At 37.0% G+C, this 19428-nt stretch overlaps 1 protein-coding gene across 3 annotated transcripts in view; it reads right to left on the bottom strand.

The window, feature by feature from the left end:
• The window catches only part of Prdm10 (PR/SET domain 10), a 93440-nt gene that overhangs the window by 49654 nt on the left and 24358 nt on the right, over nucleotides 1–19428 (bottom strand). For 2 of the 3 annotated variants that reach the window (XM_027945541.2, XM_071616869.1), the window contains 5 exons: nucleotides 17074–17120; nucleotides 15355–15468; nucleotides 12760–12945; nucleotides 9094–9258; nucleotides 6831–6890 (listed from right to left, as the gene is read on the bottom strand). In XM_027945541.2, coding sequence (XP_027801342.1) covers nucleotides 6831–6890; nucleotides 9094–9258; nucleotides 12760–12828 — 294 coding nt within the window. In that variant the 5' untranslated portion in view covers nucleotides 12829–12945; nucleotides 15355–15468; nucleotides 17074–17120. Of the gene's footprint in view, nucleotides 1–6830; nucleotides 6891–9093; nucleotides 9259–12759; nucleotides 12946–15354; nucleotides 15469–17073; nucleotides 17121–17780; nucleotides 17864–19428 lie in introns of all 3 variants that reach the window. The other variant, XM_071616870.1, reaches the window with a different exon arrangement.

Raw genomic sequence — 19428 nt, forward strand, 5'->3', positions numbered from 1 at the left:
AGACATTCTTTTGTTATTGTTGTTGTTATGCATCTAAATCTATGAAGAAACAGTACTGAATGTATTTATAGAACACAGCCTGTTGGGATAGTTTAAAGACCACTGCTCAATATTTGAAACACTCTGGCTCCAAAAATCACATAAAATCAGCTACCTCAAATAGAATACATGTTTATTTGTTTGGTTTTTTTTATTTTTTTTTTTTTTAGTTTTCGGTGCACACAACATCTTTGTTTGTATGTAGTGCTGAGGATCGAACCCACACGCATGCCAGGCGAGCGCGCTACCGCTTGAGCCACATCCCCACCCCTAGAATACATGTTTTATTTTTACTATTTTTAATTTTTAAAAACACTTTTATTAAAAGATGAGGTCTCACAGCTTGGGAAGCTAAGACAGGAGGATAACGAGTTCAAAGCCAGCCTCAGCAATGGCAAGGCACTAAGCAACTCAGTGAGACCCTGTCTCTAAATAAAAGACAAAATAGGGCTGGGAATATGGTTCAATGATTGAGTTCCCCTAAGTTCAGTCCCCAATACCTCAAAAGAGAGAGAGAGAGATGAGGTCTCAGCCAGGCACAGTGTTGTATGCCTGTAATCCCAGTGGCTCAGGAGGCTGAGGCAGGAGGACCATGAGTTCAAAGCCAACCTCAGCATCTTAGCAAGGCCCTAAGCAACTCAGCAAGAGTTGCTTAAAGAGTCTTAAAGAGTCTCTCTAAATAAAATATAAAAAGGTCTGGGGACAAGTCACCACTCCCAGCCTGCCTCAGCTTCAACAGAAACAGAAGAAAATACTGCCTGAGGGTGAGAACAAGGGGACATGGAGACAAAAAGAGGACAGGGGACTTCTGGCAATGCAATGGCTTTGGCCTCCTCATCACATCCTACAAGAAAGCTACTTCATTCTCCCCATTTCAGAGCACTGTTTACTCTGTCACCCTTTATTCTAAACCACTTAAATTTCATGCCAGCATTAGTGATGAATGTTATCACACACTAAACAAACCAAAGCATACAAACACCTCTGCTCCTCATAAATTCTTTATCTCTCTGCCAGGACATCCTGGAAGAATGAATTCAGCAATTCAGAGTTATACTAGAAAAGCTAAGATGATATATATTTTGTTCCCAATAAATGCTGTCAGGACTCTCATTCAGTAAGGTAGCTGTTGGTTTCTTGCCAGTGCTGAGAAAGCTGACATCAAAATATCACCACAATCTTCACCTCCCCCATGCTGGGATACTCCCAAAAGACTGTCAAAGGAAAGACTTGAATACTTCCACATTATCTTTTAAGGACTCATGCTAAAGCAGTTGAATGTACACCAGAACCAAGAAAACTACTGTTGAAGGGCTGGGGTGGGCCCGGGTGGGGGGGTTGATGATCGTGTCTAGATAAGAGCTATGTATTTCTAGCGAGTATAGACCTGAACACACAGTAGGATGCACTGCAAATTTGTCTGATTCAAATTCAACTGACATTTACTGAGTGCCAGGCATATATTTAAATTCCTTTGAGTCCAAGTGTTATCACACAGCTCCTAAAAGGCAGAGTGAAATTCAAATTTTGCCTCTGCCCTGCTTTTTCTACTTCATCACAATGGCCCCCAGGGAATTCAGAATTTGGAATTCAATCTATCCAACCAGGGCAGAAAAGGTAAACTTGGATGCCAGGGCAACACACATGCTCCTAAGGTATTAGCCAGGCAGTGAGTTGGTAAGCAACATGTGCTATTTTATTTACAGGAAAAGAATAAGAAATGAAATTATTTTAGTGTCTATATGTGTTGTCATGTACAATCAAATACAGTAAAAGGAAAAGGAATTGGTTTAAATTATGGTATTCTTTCTTCTTCCATTTAATGCCACTCTATAATTATTTCTGAAGCTACACAATGTATTTTAGGATACAATTTATCTGAGAAGTGGAATATGAAACGCCACTGGACAGCAGCAAACACGACAGAAGGCTTCTTGGTTCCTACTGAGACCAATTATCAGTGCAGCATATTTTCTTCTCAGTGTGTGGGGAGTCACACATGTTCATTTTCAGAAACAAAGTGGAGACTGTGCTTTCACGTCTAGAGACTATGCATGCTTTTCTTAAGGACAAGGGAAGGCACATATGAAAAGGACTTTAAACAGATTTTGCTACCACTAAAAACAATTGGAAATAGAAACCTTTTCACTAAGGCAACAATAACAAATGCAAATATCATCTGTGTTAAACCCTCATCCCAATTTTCTATCCAGAATTTATCCAGGTCACCACGTAGAATGACAACTGCCGAGGTATGAAAACCAGAAATAAAAGCTGTGCTGATTGAAAGGAAACTACAATAAAGAAAGATGCTGGGGCTAAGGGTGTAGTTCAGAGATAGAGCATGTGTCTAGCATGCACTAAGCCCTGAGTTCCATTCTCAGCATCAAAAAAAAAAAAGGAAAAGGAAAAGAAAGATGCTAACACAACAGTTACACTGCCTTTACAATGCCAGGATTCATGGGGATAAGAGCAACTTTCCTTTTGTACAAAACATGAAGTAAGTAGATTGTTTCTGGAGATTGGAAAAGATGAAGGGTGCTTTGAAGTGCAAACAGCAACAAGTCCTTTAATTAAATCTATGCCTTAATATTAAAATCCTCTGACCAACAAATCTGCCAATCTGATATTGCTTATCAGATTGGCAAAATTTGAAAAGAATGTAAATAACCAATGTGGCAAGGCAGCATGAAAACTGGCATACTCATATATTTTGGGTGAAAATATACATTTTTAAAATATTTTTTAGTTTTAAGTGGACACAAGATCTTTATTTTACATTTATGTTGTGGCGGGATCGAACTCAGCGCCTCAATCATGCAAGGTGAGCACTCTACCACTGAGCCACAACCCCAGCCCCAAGAATATCCATTTTTTCAGTATCCAAAAGCAACTTAAAGTCTTATCAAAATAGTTTTTTCCATTTGTAAAAACAAATTTCAAAAATATATCAAATAGAGAATATTATGATAAACCTAATGCACTTGCCATTCTACTTCAATAATTATCAACTCATAGCCCATCTTTTTTTTAATTTATATATGGCAGCAGAATGCATTACAATTCTTATTACACATATAGAGCACAATTTTCCATATCTCTGGTTGTATACATAGTATATTCACACCAATTCGTGTCTTCATACATGTACTTTTGGATAATAATGATCATCACATTCCACCATCATTAATAACCCCATGCTCCCTCCCTTCCCCTCCAATCCCTCTCCCTATCCCACTATGAATCGGCCTCTTTATATCAAAGAAAACATTCGGCATTTGGTTTTTTGAGATTGGCTAACTTCACTTAGCATTTCTTCTCTAACCCATCCATTTACCTGCAAATGCCATGATTTTATTCTCTTTTATGGCTGAGTAATATTCCATTGTGTATATATGCCACATTTTTTTATCCATTCATCTATTGAAGGGCATCTAGGTTGGCTCCACAGTTTAGTTATTGTGAATTGTTCTGCTATAAACATTCATGTGGCTGTGTCCCTGTAGTATGCTGTTTTTAAGTCCTTTGGGTATAGACCAAGGAGAGTGATAGCTGGGTCATATGGTGGTTCCATTCCCAATTTTCCAAGAAATCTCCATCCTGCTTTCCATATTGGCTGCACCAATTTGCAGTTCCACCAGCAGTGTATGAGTGTACCTTTTCCCCCACATCCTCACCAACACTTATTGTTATTTGTATGAATAGCTGCCACTCTGACTGGAGTGAGATGAGTGGTTTTGATTTGCATTTATCTAATTGCTAGCGATGATGAACATTTTTTCATGCATTTGTTGACTGATTGTACATCATCTTCTGAGAAGTGTCATAGCCCATCTTACATCTAACTAATCTCCTACACTTTCTTCCTCTCTAGATTATTTTGAAGCAAACCTAGATGTTATACATTTTCATTTGTAAATAGTTTAATATATATCTACAAAATTATTTTATATTTCATATATTATATCTAAAAAAATTGTCTTAGTGTTATCAATATCCAGTTAGTAATACTATTTCCCCAATTGTCTCATAAATATTTTTACCTTCAGTTTGTTCAAATCAGTTTCCAAACAAGGACCATATATTGCGTCTAACTAATAACGTTCCTAAAGCCTCTTAATCTGTTAGCTCTCTTACCTCCTCTTTTTGCTTGTGTTTTATTTGTAGGGAAAAAAAGTCAAGGACTAAGGGGGTAGCTTAGTGACAGAGCACTTCTTTAACATATATTAAGCACTGAGTTCCATCCCCAGCAAAAGAACAAATGAATAAATAAGCCAGACCATTTATTCTAGAGTTTCCCACAGGTTAGATTTTGCTAATTACAATCTTGTGTGTCTTTTTAACTTCATTAGTGAACCATGCTCCCTATAATCTGGCAGCTGAATCTAGAGACTCAATCAGATTCAGGTTTGATTTTGGGGGGATGAATACTTCACACATGGTATACAGTAATGTCAGAAGTACCCAACACCAGGAGGCATGTAATGAATGGTTTTCTCTCTTCTAGCAATACTAAGAAGGGTCAGAGGTTTAAGTTGCTATTATTCTGATTTATTATAAAATTCCTCTCTAAAACCAACTTTTCTTAGTGGTTTTAGTATGCTGTTGCTAATCACTGCCTAGATTCATATGTCATTAGGGAATACAAATGGTGCTATATTTATTAGTTGGAATGCTTCTATAAAGAAATTTCCACCATGGGCTGGGGTTGTGGCTTAGCGGTAGAGCGCTTGCTTAGCACGTGTGAGGCCCTGGGTTCGATCCTCAGCACCACATAAAAATAAATAAAGGTATTGTGTCCAACTACAACTAAAAAATAAATATTAAGAAGGAAAAAAAAATTTCCACCAGTGAAACTACACATCATGTAAAACCACAAGAATGGGATCCTAATTAGAATAAGTTATACTCCATGTACATAAGATATGTCAAAATACACTCTACTGTCATGTATATCTGAAAAGAACAAATAAAAGAGAAAGAGAAAGAGGCGGGGGAGGGAGGAAGGGAGGAAGGGAAGAAGGAAGGAAGGAAGGAAGGAAGGAACGAACGAACGAACGAACGAACGAATGAAGGAAGGTCCTTCATGAAGTAACTGGTTACTTGAATACTTCCAGAGAGAAAGTACTTCATTCCCTTCATTTACCAGTTTTCAGGATAATGTGGTGGTCCCTAGCATCATGAAAAAAGTGACCAATGAGTTATTTCTTTCAATATCAAAACGAATATGCAGACTATAAGTATATTTAAGTACTTTTAATCGATTATAGATATTAGCCTTTCTGACAGATCAATTGTCCTATTTTGGCCCCTGCAAATTACATCTTGAGTTGCTTCCGTAGGACACCAGAAGTTTTTAACAACTCCTTTGCATTCTGAGAAGATGAGATGCTCCAAATTCATCTTATATATTCCTTCCCCTAGTTTTGAAATCTGACATTTCTTCAAGAAGCTCTAATTCCTTATACTGGAGATCTGTACTTAGAGACCACACTGAGGGGTGGTAGGGATGCTCGGTAATACGAGACTGATCCTTATGTCTCTACACCTCTGCAGTGACCAGAACTACAGAACATTTTTTGCAGTGCTGGGGATCAAATCCAGGTCTCATACATGCAATACATATGCTCTCCCACTGAGCTACACCCCAGTCCTGATAACATGTTTTTGTTTTTTTTGTTTTTGTTTTTTTGGAAGAAAAAATATATCTTGAGTTCGTATTGATATTCCAATTCAAATTTGGGATTCTAGGCCTTTATTTGATTTTTATTCCTGTATTTTTACGCACTTTCAAATAAAACCTTGGTTCTTATTTCTTTTTATTTTCAATGCTGAGGATCCAAACCAGAGCCGTGTATATGCTAAGCAAGCACTCTATTACTGAGCTACACCCTCTAGCCCAAACTTGGTTCTTAAATAACTTAAAATGTGAATATCTTTTGTCTCTACCATTCCTCCTTGGGAGACTTAGCCAAAGGAAATAATCTAATATAACATCCATGATAGTGTTCTTTACAGTATTAAAAAAGAAGAGAAAATCAAGAAGAATTTCAGTTTTTCAGAAGCCAGAATGAGGAAGGCTATCACCAAATTGAAATATAATTTAAGCTAATATTTCTTCAGTATTTAAAAATAGAACAAGTACAAAAACATTTCCAAAAAAAAAAGACACATTAAAAACTCATCATTAGCAGGGGGCAAGGTGGTGCATCTCTGTAATCCCAGTTTTTGGAAAAGCTGAGGCAGGAAGTATGCAAGTTGAAATCCAACTTTGGCAATGTAGTGAGACCCTGTCTAAAAATAAAAAGGGTAGGGGATATAGCTCAATGGCAATGCACTTGCCCAGCATGTGTTAGACCCTGGGTTCAATCCCTAGTACGAAAAGAAAAAAGTTTCATGATTATTCTTTGGAGCATGAACCAATGTACTGCTTATATCCTTTTTTGGTTTTTAGAGATGGGGGTTTCACTATGTTGCCCAGACTGATCTCAAACTATTGGGCTCAAGTGATTCTGCCTCTCCAGTATATGTTTTTTTTTTTTTTTTTTTTTTAAAAAAACTTCTCTGACAAATCACTTTTTATTACCAGCCATTCTAATATTTACTGACTAGAGTGTGTTAGTATTATGTTACGTTTTGCTTTGTTTCCATGAAAAGAAGCTCTCAGAGAATGTTCTTAGTATTTAAGAAAAAAATATTCAGAAATAGCACCAGGCAGAGGATTAGAGGAAAATTCCAGGGAACTGACAGTCACAGTATTATCCACAAACAACAAAAACGTAAGTCATTACCTGCTGAGCTGTAGTATCCTGTTGGACATAAGCTACCTGGCCTGGGTCTGTAAACAGAGTCTAGACCAAAAAAAAAAAGAAAAAAAATTATCAATAGATCTTTAGACATTTGCCTACACAGGAAAAATCATACTACTGCTAAGCACCAATGCTTAGGAGAGTTATCTACCATCATAGCTGATAATTCTTCATTAATAAAGAAGATATAGATAGCAATCTTACATTTGGCTAAAGAAAGCTTTTCATTCAGATGGCTCCAATGAGATGGTATGTCTAACGATCTCACATGGCTAACATGTTTCACTATTTTACTTTTAACCAAAGCCTATCTTGAGGTTGAATGTCATACCTAATTAAAATGGTATGTCATGAAAATATACAAGACATGTAAGAACAAGGTGTTATATATATATATATATATATATATATATATATATATATATATATATATATATATTCACATAACATCATTCACTGGAACAGATTTGTGATTCAAAGAAAATGGAAGGAGATATATAGACACAGAGAAGATTATCATAAAAACAGGGTTTTCAATGCTATCAAATACAAACTCATGTTTATTATCAGAAGAGAAGTAGAAGTAATATAAATTGAACTTAATGTCCCATAGGTTTGGAAAAAGCCAGTAAAGTCACAATACAAGTTAAGAAAAAGTGATAACAATTAGTGGGGTCATACTGCAGCAAAGTAAGAAAATCTTCAAGACTATATCATAGCCAAGGCACCATGGTTAACATCCTGACCCCAAAAAATACGCTCTCTTCTAAAGCTTTTAAAAGATTTTAATTTGCCCAAGATTTTAACAAACTTACGGGAATAAGAACTATGATTAAATCTTTTTTAAATTTTTTTTTTTAGTTGTAGATGGACACAATACCTTTATTTATGTATTTTTATGGGGTGCTGAAGATCAAACCAAGTGCTTCACATGTGCTAGGCAAGCATTCTACCACGGAGCCACAACTCCAGCATCCTATGGTTAAATTTTAATTCCAGAGAAATGTAAAGAACGGTTTCAGGCAGGATCAGATTTCTCATATTTGACTTTTTTAAATTATCAAAATTTAGATGTTAGGGGCTAGGGTTGTGGTTTAGTGGTAGAGCGCTTGCCTAGCATGTGCAAGGCCCTGGGTTCAATCCTCAGCACAGCATAAAAATAAATAAATAAAATTAAAGGTATTGTGTCCAATTACAACTAAAAAAATAAATATTTTTTTAAAAACTTTAGATGTTTAGTAACATCATAATAAACTATAGTTGGGCACAGGACATTCTTTTCATAAATTATGTGGTCTTATTTTAATAGAGTTAGAGGACTAAACCTAAGCAGAGGAATTCCAAAAGTACCATCAAAGTATTTGGCAATTTCATCATTATATAGATTAGAAAAGTATTAACTAGGTGAGCCTCATATCTTCTTGCGAGTGATTGGAAGTCTCTTGATTAAATATTGTATGAGGGGCGAATTTTATTATCAGGATCCTACCACAAAGTATATAATTTGTTTTTTAAAAACATGTGTTTGGCAATTGGGAATAGGCTCATGGTAAAGCATGTGCTTAGCAAGCACAAGGCCCTAGGTTCAACATTAACACATAAAAACATGGAGGAGCGGCACAAAACCCAGACCAGGGGGCTGGGGATATAAAAAAAAAAAAAAAAACATGTTTAAAGGTACTTTACACGTTGTAAAGTATGAACAATAGAAAATAACATTTGTAAACTAGGGTCGTATCTTTGGGAAGTTCAAGCCACTGGGAAAAAAATTAAAGTAGCTAAAATTGTACAGCTTTTACCAGTAAACACAATGGCTTCTGTTATAGACTAAGAATCAGTAGGTTATTAATAAAGGGTATTTAATAAGCTATTAGAACTTTTTGCTTATACATTTAACTGAAATAAACAATACATTTTCACTGAACCATCTATGATTAAGCTATATAGAACTAAATGCCTGGTTACTGATACTCAAAAAAAGTAATAAATTCACAATCTAGTCACTAGAGAGAAGAACTGATATAAAACTAGTGCTCTAAATACTTATTAGCCTTAATTTAAATTAAATGAACGATCTCTTCCTCTGATGAGTTGGTTATGAGCTCCTTGAGAACATAAATCTTATCTGAACGTTACCTGCTTCACCAGTACCTAGCATAATGACTGGCATAGAATAAATATAAGTAATTGCTGAATTAATTAATTAATTAATTAACAAATTAAAAAACACTAATTCTTCACATGCCTGTGCAGCTTCCACAGGATGGATGTATACTAGTGTGTGCTCGGGACCATCCACTGAAGTGTAGGAGGCACCATCTGCCGTGTACACCACCTGCTGGGGTGGACGGACCTGGTCATCAGTGTAGACAATCTGAGCCACAGTTCCAGCATCTGGAACAAAGTGCACCTGGTGCAAAAAAACAAGACAAGTTATAGCAATTAATCTTGTAAAAAGAAATCAATCTCACAAAGGTACATAGCCAACCAAGCACATTTGCACTCCTAAAATATCCCCAATGAAAGAATGAGAATTTAGGCAGTTCCATCTAAGATACTAGGAGACAGAGTGTAAGAACTGTGTCATAGATTTATCACTTAATGTGAGAGAATGACTTAAATTCCTCTGCCTCAAATGTCCAATGCAGATAACTCCTTTGGGGAGTCATAGGTGGTAGGGGGTTAATTGATCCTGGAAAAGTGACTGCAGATTCCTCTTTGACAACACCAAAAAAAAATATAAAATACAAATTATTCTGCAATGTGAACAAATATGTCAAGACCTCAAAAGCCAATTGCTCTCAGCATATCACAAAAAAAATCTATTTTATAACAGTTCCTTTAAGTTAGTTATTAAAATAAGGCCATATTAGGAGCTGGAGTTGTGACTCAGTGGTACAGCACTCACCTAGCACATGCGAGGCACTGGGTTCGATCCTTAGCATTACATAAAAGATAAATAAGTAAAATAAAGGTATAATGTCCAATTACAACTAAAAAAAATTTTTTTAAATAAGTCCATATTCTTTCCTGTAAGTTCTTTCACACTAAAAGAACATACTGGAGGCATATCAGGAAATGTCAGCAGAATCAATAAATGAATAACAAAACTCTTCTTTGCCAGCGAGGTAAACACACAGAAAATCCTTATAAAAAACTTTTAAGGGGTTCTAGACAAATATTTAGTTGTCATCAGGGTAAACAATTTTCTATCTTCCAAAACCTAAAGAACTAAAAGCAAAAACTTGAGTTTTATAAAATACTTTCTGAGTGGTCAGCATGTAGGACTGCATTTATGAGGGCTACAGCTTGGAATGTGGCCTAATGCCCAAGACTGAAGGTCTAGAAACAGATGCTTGAAGTACACATTTAGGAGAGAGATCATTTATGTACTGATGTGGAAATCACGCTTTCAGGTTAGGACCCTTACCGTTCCACTGCCTTGGCAGTGGACCTAACATTTTTGTCAGTTTTCTCCAGTGGGGAAATAGATTCCAAAGCGGATATAAACTAACTTAATCCCCAGAAAGAAACCCAGAAGCCAAACGTAAATTAAACATCACAGGAATACAGCAAACTTCCACTTCTATACTAAATGATTAGTCTGTCTTCTATGTAAATTTGATTTATCCATGAAGATAAAGTTTATACAGATTTGTTCATTAACAAAGCTTTGAACTAGGTCCAGTGCTTAAAGAAGGAAAAAACATTTCCCAAAAAGATGAGCCATCTAAGATATAAACTTTTCTGCTTGGTCTTCCTCACTCAGATTCTGCCAATCAGAATTTGAAGAATTAAAAAAAAAAAAAAAAAAAACCACCAGAATCAGATTTCCTAGCCAAGAGCATGAATGACTAGGAAAAAAAAAATATAAGGGGCCAGGCGAGGTGGCCCTCAGCTTGGAAGGCTGAGGCAGGAGGATCATGAGTTCAAAGCCAGCCTCAGCAACTTATTGAGGCCCTAAGCAACTCAGTAAGCCCCTATCTCTAAATAAAATTAAAAAAAGGGCTGGGGATGTGGCTCAGTAGTGGAGTGCCCCTGAGTTCAATCCCCAGTACAAAAAAAAAAGAGAGAGAGAGAGAATATAATGGAGGATTCCTGGCCTTAGCTATCTGTTATTTGGTTATCCAGAGATAGGGACTCTGGTTATATACCACATCACAACCATATTCACCTTTGTTTTGCTTTTTGATAAGCAAAATATATGAGAACACTATGAAACTGTCTCTCTTTTTTTCTTTTTTTTTGTACTGGGGTTTGAACCCAGGGTGCTTTACCCTGAGCTATGAGCTACACCCTCAGTCTTTTTTATTTTTCATTTTGAAACAGGTTCTTGCTAAGTTGCTGATGCTGGGCTTGAACTTGTGACCTTCCTGCCTCAGCCTCCTAAGTCTTAGGATTGCAGGCATGTGCCACTGCACCCAGCTACAACTGCTGTTTTTTAAGTTTTCAGACTGAGACTTTTAATTCATAGCAGATGATCAGTTTTACATATTATAATATAAATGATATTGCTTAAATTAAATAAGACTTACCTATTTGAATGTTTCAATGTTGACTTCCTGATTTTTATGATAGTACTGTAGTTATGTGACTGAATAAAAATTTGAACAAAAACTTCACATTTATCCTAATGAATAAAAATTAAGTTTTATACTTTGGTCACAAATAAAACATGGCTCCCTAGTACTGCTGACCCATTCCAAATTCAAATCCACACCAAAAAAAAAATGCAGAGATGTGCCTCTACCAAGAAGTCAAAAGAACATGCAGGTGAATCCAGGTGGTTGTGGCACGAGCCTGTAGTCCCAGACACTCAGGAGGTTAAGGCACACAGATTGCTTGAGCTCAGGAGTTTGAGATCAGCTTGAGCAACATATGAGTCCCCTTTGCAAAGAAAAAGAAAATGCAGCTGGTTCCACCAGCAAGTCAAAAGGTAAAGATCAGCCAGGCAGCAACTCAGGAAGTAGCTGAGGCAGGAAAGCACGCTGGAGGCCAGCCTCAGGCAATCTCACAAGACCCTGTCTCAAAATAAAATAAAAGTCTAGGGATTGAGGCTGGAGTTGTGGTTCAATAGTAGAGCACTTGCCTAGCATGTGTGAGGTACTGGGTTCAATTCTCAGCACCACATACAAATAAATGAATAAAATAAAGGTCCATCAACATCTAAAAATGTTTTTTTAAAAAAAACATTTAAAAAGGCTGGGGATATAGCTCAGTGGTAGAGTGCCCCTGGGATAAAGAAAGAAAGAGAGGTGGGGGGGGGGGGGGGGGAGAGAGGGAGAGAGGGAAAGAGGGAGAGAGGGAGAGAGAGAGAGGGGGAGAGAGAGAGGGAGAGGGGGAGAGAGAGAGGGAGAGAGAAGGAGAGAGAGGGAGAGAGAGGGAGAGAGAAAGCTAACAGAAAAGAAAAAGCCAGAGATTATCAATGACAATAGTATTTGAATAAATGACTAACCAAAATTTGTGACTCATAATGGGACAATTTGCATTTAGAAGTTTACATTTTAAATTTAAAAGAAAAGGCCACTCACTTTATAAACATACATTGTTATCTTATAACTCACATAGAATCGAAACCTTATACTGAATGGCATAATAGAAACAACAGTTTGAGGCTTTCAACACCAAAAATGAAAAATAAAGTAGGGTCTAAAAACTGAAACTAAGTTGCAAATAAGGCAGAGAAGCCTGGGGCAGGGAACCAAGACTGTGGGGCAGTGGATATGGGTTTTTCTAAATCACAGTGAAACATGGCAATGGAGCATTCAGAGTGCTATGCACAAGTTCTTCCTGTCAACTCCCTCCCAACTACTCATTACTATAGAGTAGCTATTATTTCTTTAGCTATCAGCAAACTGAACCCAACAAAAACACTGCTATCATTAGCCAGCTGGAAGAGAACACCCTTCACCTGTGCGGCATTCTGTTCATGCTCTGCAGACGTCGGCCACACGTGTGAGCTTTCATCTTTGGAATCCATACTTTCCTGCTGGACAGCTCCAAGTCTGGGCCACCTACAGCAGCACAGGGCAGAGGACAATCATCTGTCCAGCATCTGTGCGCTCAGGAAGGACAGAAAGGTCTCTCTGCAGTGTGTCTGGGAAGAGACAATGTATTTTAATTAATTACTTTTTATCAAAGAAAGGGGAGAAAAAGCTTTGTTAAAAGGCAACACACCGGGCTCTGGTTGTAGCTCAGTAGTAGAGTGCTTGCCTAGCATGTATGAGGCACTGGGTTCGATTCTCAACACCAAATATAAATAAATATAATAAAATTAAATAAAGGTCCATCAACATCTTTAAAAAAATAAAAAAAAAAAAAAAGGCAACACACCTATAATTCCAGTGGCTCAGGAGTCTGAGACAGGGTGATTGCGAGTGCAAAGCCAGCCTCAGCAACTGCGAGGCACTAAGCAACTCAGTGAGACCCTGTCTCAAAACAACCTACAAAATAGTGGATGAAGCTCAGTGGTCAAGTGTCCCTAAGTTCTAATTCCCGATACCCCACCAAAAAAAAAAAAAAAAAAAGACAATACACCTGAGCAAATGAAGAAATCATTTAGAATAATAATACCATGTATCGTGTGTTTGGTGTGTTCTAGGCACTCGTCAGGAAGAGTGTAAATGTATATACACTGTATATATACTGTAACCATCATTAAAAATGCTGAAGGTAATTTTAGTTATCTTGAGAACAGTTTTCCAGACATTAAACACAGGCAAATTATAAGTTCATAACCTAATCTGATCACTGTGTAGCCCAAGCTTTTTTCTGGTAGACACTACCTGCCTATACCATCTCTCCTTAATATGAATAGAATAATAATAGCAGACATAAAACAAGGAGGAAAATGACAGGTATAGAGAACTAGACTTTCTGGGTCACAATTTGTGAGTGAAAATATAAATTTTGTTTCCCATTTGGTCAGTACAGGAATGATCAATGACCAAATCAAGTTTTACTAAGCATCAATATGCATAAAATCTACATCTTAAGGTCTTATTCCTTTCCAAATAGACTTTTAAAGCAATAATCTTCCTATTTAACAATAAGTTATTGACATTTTAGATATCACATGAGAAATGCTGTGTTAACATGGCAGCAGCCAACCTGATAGTTCTTCCCAATCTCCCAGTAAAGTAGCAGACGTAGACAGGAAAAAGTAAGATGATCAGAACACCAATAAAGTCAGATAAGAAAGACTATGAGCCAATTGCCAGTCAGAATGTTCTCCATTATTAATTGCACATTTTTAGACCACACATCCTCTAATCTCTGAACCAAAATATATCCCAAAAAAGAAAGATACTAGAACACCCTATGTCTGTGCCTAGCTCTGGAATACAGGAACTGCTGTGTCCAAATTGCATGGGAACCATCTTCTGAGTCACTCAGGAGCCTGTTCCTGCCATCCTCACCCCTCCTACACCATCCCCCACACTCACTCACCTGGCATACACCTTACTCTTCCTTTCCCCATTCAAAGAGTACTTAACACCCATGTCCACCAAAAACTGAATGTATAAACAAAGGGGCATGAAAGAACTTTCTGGAGAAATGGGAATATCTTTTATCTTGAATCTGGATTGGAGTGATGGTTACATAGAGAATATATGTATCAAAAGTCATCAATTAGGGCTGTGGCTGTAGCTCAGTATAGAGCACTTGCCTAGCATGTGTGAGGCACTAAGTTCAATCCTCAGCACCACATAAAAATAAATAAATAAAATACAGGTATTGTGTCCATCTATAACTTAAAAAAAAAAAATTTAAAATCAACTAGGCCAGGCATGATGGGGTATGTCTGTAATCACAGCAGTTCAGGAAGCTGAGGCAGGAGGATCAAATAGGTCAAGGTCACCCTCAGCAGACCCTGTCTTTAAAACAATATAAAAATAGGCTGGGGAAATGGCTCAGTGGTTAAGTTCCTATGGGTTCAATCCCCCATAAAAAAAAAAAAAAAAAAAAGTTATCAACTAGCCAGGTTTAGTAGTGTACATCTATAATCTGAGCAACTCATAAACCTTGAGGTAGGATTACAAATTTAAGGCCAGCCTGGGCAACTTAGTGAGATTCTGTCTCAAAATAAAAATAAAAAAGAGTGGGGATATAGCTCAGTTTCAGACTGTTAGCTTAGCATATATGAGGCCCTGGTTTTTTGTTGTTTTGTGGTGCTGCGGATTGAACTCGAGACAATGGTTTTAATCCCCAGTACTGACAGAAAAGAAAGAAAAAAAGTCATCAACCTCTTCAATCAAAATATGTGAATTTTATCATATGTAAATTATACCCTTATAAAGTTGATTTTTAGAAAAATGCCTCCCTTATATAGTGGCAATATTTAAAATCTATGTAAAAAGATCTTCAGGATGAATTGCACATGGTATGTAATTAGACCTCAACAAAGTTGTTATTTAAAAAAACAAAAATATTAAGAAACCTAGGGAAAAAAATGTCACCAGTAATATAAATATCTATAAAAAGAGCCAATCATGCTGTTACACACCTGAAATCCCAGCTACTCGAGAGGCTGAGGCAGGAGGATACCAAGTTCAAGGGTGAGATGTAGCTCAGTGATGGGGTGTCTCCAAGTGCAAAAGCCTGGATACAATCCCTAGTACTACAAAAGAAAAAAAAAAAGTTTTTATTTTGAAATAATTTCAGACAGAAAAGTTACAAAACTAGTACAAAGAATTATTGTATTTTTCAAATACTAACATTTTACCATGTTTGCTTTATTATTATTCTTTCTCTTTTTTTCCCCTACCTGAACCATTTGAGAGTAAATTGCAGACCCAATGACCTTGTACCCCTAAATTCTTAAGTGCCTCACTCCTAAAAACAAAAACATTTTCTTATAATTCCAGTAGTATCATCAAAATCCAGAAGTTAACATTAAATTTGATCAGCTCAATTATCTAATTTATAGACCTTATTCAAATATAGTCAACTGTATAATTAATGTCCTTTATAGCCAAAGAAATATTTTTCCTTCTGGCCCCAATCCAATCTGGCATCCTACACAGTGTATTCAATTGTCATGTTCCTTCAGTCTCCCTCAATCCAATAGTCTTCTGCTCTCTTAAGTCATTTATGACCTTGACATTTTTGAAATGCACAGGCCATTTATCTTTCAGAATGTACTTCAATTTCAGTTTGTCTGATGTTTCTTCATGGTTAGATTTAGGATGCATATTTTTAGCAGGAATAACACAAAAGAGATGAGTCCTTCCAATAAGGGAATTTGCGATTTTCTTTTTTTTCAACTTGGTTCCTTGACTGCACAAATACTGAGTGCACACTAAGCTAGGCACAAAGCAACTGTGAGAATCAGGCAGGCATAGCCTATGACCTCACAAAATACATAGCCCAGATAGAGTGTCTTACTGCCTTCATTTTCTCCAATCACAAAGAGAAACACGCTATTAGGGCTCCAGTGTAGCTCAGTAGTAGAGCTCATGTTTTAAGTGCAGGAGGTCCTGGGTTCAATCCCCAACACCAAAAGAAAGAAACATAACTACTGATTCCTTATAAAGTCCCTTTTCTTTTATACCTTGTTCATTCCATATAACATCATGCTTTTTATATCACTGCACATCTGTATATACTTTCCTCATTATTTGTTATAGCTGCACAATTTCATTGTATGAATATATCATGATTTTTTAAACTAATTTTGTATTGAAAAACATTTAGGTTCTTTCTAATCTCTTGCTATTACCTGCAATACCATGATGAGTAACTTTTAATATACATTGTTTTACCTGTGTTGCACTGTATGTGTTAGTATACTGTGTCCTTTTGGAAACTTTTTTCTTTGGGGGTGGGGGATCTACCGCGGAGCTACATCCCCAAACACTTTTATTTTTTGAGACAAGGTCTTACTAAGTTGCTTAGGGCCTCTCTATATTCTTAAGGCTGGCCTTGAACTTATGATCCTCCTGTCTCAGCCTCCTGAGTTGCTGGGATTACAGCTATGTGCCACCATTCTCAGCTCCTTTTGTAATCTCAAAGGGAAGATACTGAAGCAGTTAAAGTGGTTGTATGAAAATTGAAGTCATTATTAGTTTCCAAATACCTACGCTGGCACTATTCTTTGAATAGTGCTTGAGACCACCTGAGACACAGAACAAGTGCACTGATGCATGTAGGGGCAAGAGGAAGAGTGGGGAAGGACAGGAGCTCTAGATCTGGATTTGGGTAGCTATTCTGAGGCTTAACTGACCTTGGTTAGGGTAGAGCGCAGAAGTCTTCTATATTTCTCTTCCTTCTCTGTAAAATAAGGATCATAAGATTATTGAGAGAATGACACAAAATAATGAACACAAAGTGCATAACACAATGCTTGCTACATAGTAATCAGTTTTTGAAAGTTATACAATCATGTTGCATTTTCTTATCTACTTGTCTGCCTCCTCTATATTTCTTAAGGTCAAGGAGTTATGTTTTGTTAACTCCTGGCTTGTGATAGACCTAGATGATTTTATTGAGTGATTTAAAGATATCATAATGTGCAGTGGGAACACAGGAAAGGATATCTGCTCCAAATAGGGGTGATCAGAGATGACTTCTTGGAATAGGTGAGTAGGAGGAAAACAGCAGGAACATAAAGGATAGGACAACTATTCCAGACTGAAGGATCTCTTCTAATCTTACTAGTATAAGGAAATAATACATGACATAAAATACTGGCGAACTAGGCAAAGATTTTGAAGGGGGTAGTAGGGAATAACTACTTAGCAGATAGGATCAAACAAAAAAAAAAAGTGGGGGGGGGACAATTAATATATTACCAAGGAAAACATACCAATAAAATTTAATAATGTGAATTACTGTCCATAATGGCCCCTCCCAATAAATTTTAAATACTGCTAGCAAATAAAGCCCAGTGTGATTGATATAAAACACATATTTGGTCTTTGTCTCCTTTACCTGATATACAAGTCCTAAAATTCTTGGATCTTCAAAGGGATAAGTATCTTTGACATGACATGATCAATGGCTTCAGATGAAAACTGGTCACCAGAAAGACCAAGGCAGGATTAGAGGGTTAGGACTTTTAGCCTGGACCCCCAATCTGGGGTTAGGAATGGAGGAAAGGGGAGGTATAGAGGGGAGGGGGGCTGAAAAGGTTAACCTGATCACTAAAGGCCAGTGATTCAATCAAGCATGCTATGCAGTGACCTTGGTTGGGGTAGAAGCCTCCCAAAAAACCCTAAAAGACAGAGTTTTGGAAAATTTCAGATAGCTAAGATCATGGAGGTTCCTGGAAGATGGAACACCCAGAAAGTGTCTGTCTCCCCTACTTGCCCTATGCATCTTTTCATTTGGTATTCATTAATATCCTTTGTGATGTGCCAGTAAATGTAACTAAAGGTTTCCCTGAGTTCTATGAACCACTCTAATAAATTAATTGATCTGAGAAGGGGGATGGGAACCCAGATTTATACAGGTCAGTCAGAAGCACATGGAAAACAACCTGGAGCCTTTGACTGGCATCTGAAGGGGGGGTAGTCTTGGGGGCTGAGTCTTCAACCTGGAAGACATGAGCTATCTCCAGACAAATAGGGTCACAGCTGAAATGGATTAGAGAATACCCCACTAGTACAGAATTGATTGCTTGCTTGATAGAAGGTTGGGAGCCCCTACACAAGTGGCCAGAGAAGTTTTCTATGCTGATTGTTCAGTGAGAGTATACGAGGAAAGTTGTTTTTCTTTTTTTATTTTCCCAAGATGGTGAAAACACTTTAATTAAAAAACTGTCTGGGGTGTCACTCGGTGGTAGAATGTTTGCCTAACATGCATGATGCCCTGGGTTCCAACACCAGCATACAATAAAAAAGTGTCTGGAATCCAATGTAGTGACACCAGATATCCAGTTAGTAGTTCTTGTTCTTTAAGATATGGCTATAAGACACATGGAGTTTCTATAACTACTAAACTATTTGAAACACCAGTATAATGTTCTGCCATTATGTATTATTTAATACATTTTTCAGAAAACTGAACCCTAGGCATGACTCCACTAACCAAGTAAATCACCTTAAATCCTCTGGACATTTGCAAAACAAGAGCATAAAATGGTTTCTAAAGTCTACTCTAGGGTCTGGGGATGTAGCTCAATGGTAGAGTACTTGCCTAGCATTTGCAAGTCCCTGAATTCAATGCCCAGTATTGCAAAAAACCAAAACCAAAACCGGTTTATCAGTGGGCTGGGGTTGTGGCTCAGTGGTAGAGCACTTGCCTAGCATGTGTGAGGCACTGGGTTCAATTCTCAGCACCACATAAAAATAAATAAATAAAGGCTCATCCACAACTATATATAAATAAATAAATAAATATATATATATATATATATATATATATATATATATAACATTTTTAGAAAACAGTTTATCACATCTCACATTGGTCAAATCTCTGAAACTCAACATCATCATATGTAAAATGGAGATAATAATTCCTAAAGTAATTCTAGGCACAGGTCTAGCACATCATGGATTCTCAAATGTATCAACTTTCAAAATTTGTAGATAAACTATACAGTCCTTCTGTATTTTCAAAACATAATCTTTTAAAA

The sequence above is a fragment of the Marmota flaviventris genome, chromosome 9, assembly GCF_047511675.1.
Source record: "Marmota flaviventris isolate mMarFla1 chromosome 9, mMarFla1.hap1, whole genome shotgun sequence".
NCBI lineage: Eukaryota > Metazoa > Chordata > Mammalia > Rodentia > Sciuridae > Marmota > Marmota flaviventris.